Below are 1,702 nucleotides of genomic sequence, written 5' to 3' on the forward strand. Positions count from 1 at the left end.
TAGTTTTTAGTAGAGATGGGGTTTCGCCATGTTGGCCAGGCTGGTCTTGAACTCCTGACCTCAAGTGATCCTCCCGCCTCAGCCTCCCACAGTGCTGAGATTACAGGTGTGAGCCACTGCGCCCAGCCTGGCCATCAGTTTAATGCCAGGGCAAAGGGGGAGGAGGAGACCTAGCCTCGGCCCAGGAGAAGGCCCACGGGAGCCGGCACAGCGATGCCAAAAGCCTCCTTGGTGAGGACACTCGGACCCAGGCCCTCGGGATGCTGGCCGCTGACAGGGCCAAGCCTGGCGTGGTGGGGCCGTGGTGCCCATGGTGATTCGTGGGCCAGGAGCATTGGGGGTACACGCAGGGCTGTGGGAACGGTTGATGCTCACCTCCACCTGAATCCAGCAGAACCCCCACCCACCCCAAAGCGCACCACTGCTGCCTCCAGAGCCGCCACTCACAACCCTTCTCCAAAGCTGCCGCGGTTCGCTGATGCCGAGACCTCGAACGGAAGCTGCTGGCCCCACGTTTGTCCCCATTTACGGCTGATGCTTTAGCCAGTCTTCGATGGGCTGGGGGTTGCTCAACTTGGACGAGGCCACTCAGGTGGATGAGTCCTGTCCGTTCACAGATGGGGACTCGTGCCCCGTCCCCGTCCTGCTGGGTCCCTCTCCGAGGGAGGGGCTGGCCTCCAGCTCAGGCTCCCAGGCCTACAGCCCAAGCACACGCGATGCTGGAGAAGCGAAAAGCTGGTTCCCTCCATTTACTCACAGATGAAAAGATTAACACATCAGCAAATCAAAATCAGAGAATTCCTAAGGCACTCTGTGCAATGAATGGGAACGGGTGGACGTGAGGGTGGGCGCACGGCTGGCGTGGCTGCCTCCACACGGGCCCTCCTGAAGTTATCTTGGTCCGGCTGCCGGCTACGGGAACGCTGGGTCCTCGATGCCGTGGTCGGGGTTGCAGCTGAAGGCGATGGTGATGGCATAGCGGGTGCCCCAGTGGACCTTCTCCACCCGGTGCAGGTTCTCGGACCCCGAGGTGAAGAAGGAGACGCGGCCTGGGAGAGGAGAAGAGAGAGAGGTGACCACAGGGCCACACCCACACCACGGCCTTCAGAGGGTCTGCGGTCAACCCTAAAGAGCAACCCATCAACACGACCCACCGGGCAGGCTGGAGAAATCGCCCCTCTGGGGACTGCTTCTGCAGGAAGCAGGAGGAGCTGGAGAAACAAACCCAGCAATGCTCAGGGCACCTGTGGCGGAGGAGGGGCCCCCACGGGGACAGCAGGGACTCTCTGTGGTGGGCAGGACAGAGGAAGGAGCAGAAGATGAGGCCACCACTGGCTCCAGGCAGCCCAGGCCATTTGGTCTCCTCAGCTCTCATGGGCCTTCCAGGTCTGACACTTCAGGATCTTATTTCTACTCACAGGTTGAGAACAAAACCCAAGCCCTGGGGGTGTCTAACAAAGAATCAGGAAACACAAGTCAAGACAAAACATCCAACTTGCAGAACACCTCTCTGGCTCCCTTCAAGGGGTGATAGAGACGACGCCTGAACCGGCAGCTTCCACAGCAGCAACCAGGGCCCAGGGCCCCGAGAGGTGCTGGAGGCAGGGGCCTGTCTCAAGAGATGCCAGTTCATCTGCCTTAATATTGGAGTGGCACTGCCTACCCCACTGTAGAGTTCTACCACTGGTGAACGCTTTTTTTC

The 1,702-nt window shown here is 60.1% G+C and overlaps 1 protein-coding gene across 1 annotated transcript in view; it reads right to left on the reverse strand.

The window, feature by feature from the left end:
* Positions 1-733: 733 nt before the first annotated feature.
* OGFOD3 (2-oxoglutarate and iron-dependent oxygenase domain containing 3) overlaps positions 734-1,702 on the reverse strand; it is a gene marked incomplete at its 5' end in the record, with an annotated part of 26,749 nt that continues 25,780 nt past the window's right edge. The window contains one exon of the mRNA XM_011969791.1: positions 734-1,049. Coding sequence (XP_011825181.1) covers positions 913-1,049 — 137 coding nt within the window. The remainder of the gene's footprint in view (positions 1,050-1,702) is intronic.

The sequence above is a fragment of the Mandrillus leucophaeus genome, unplaced genomic scaffold (assembly GCF_000951045.1).
Source record: "Mandrillus leucophaeus isolate KB7577 unplaced genomic scaffold, Mleu.le_1.0 Scaffold1, whole genome shotgun sequence".
Lineage (NCBI taxonomy): Eukaryota > Metazoa > Chordata > Mammalia > Primates > Cercopithecidae > Mandrillus > Mandrillus leucophaeus.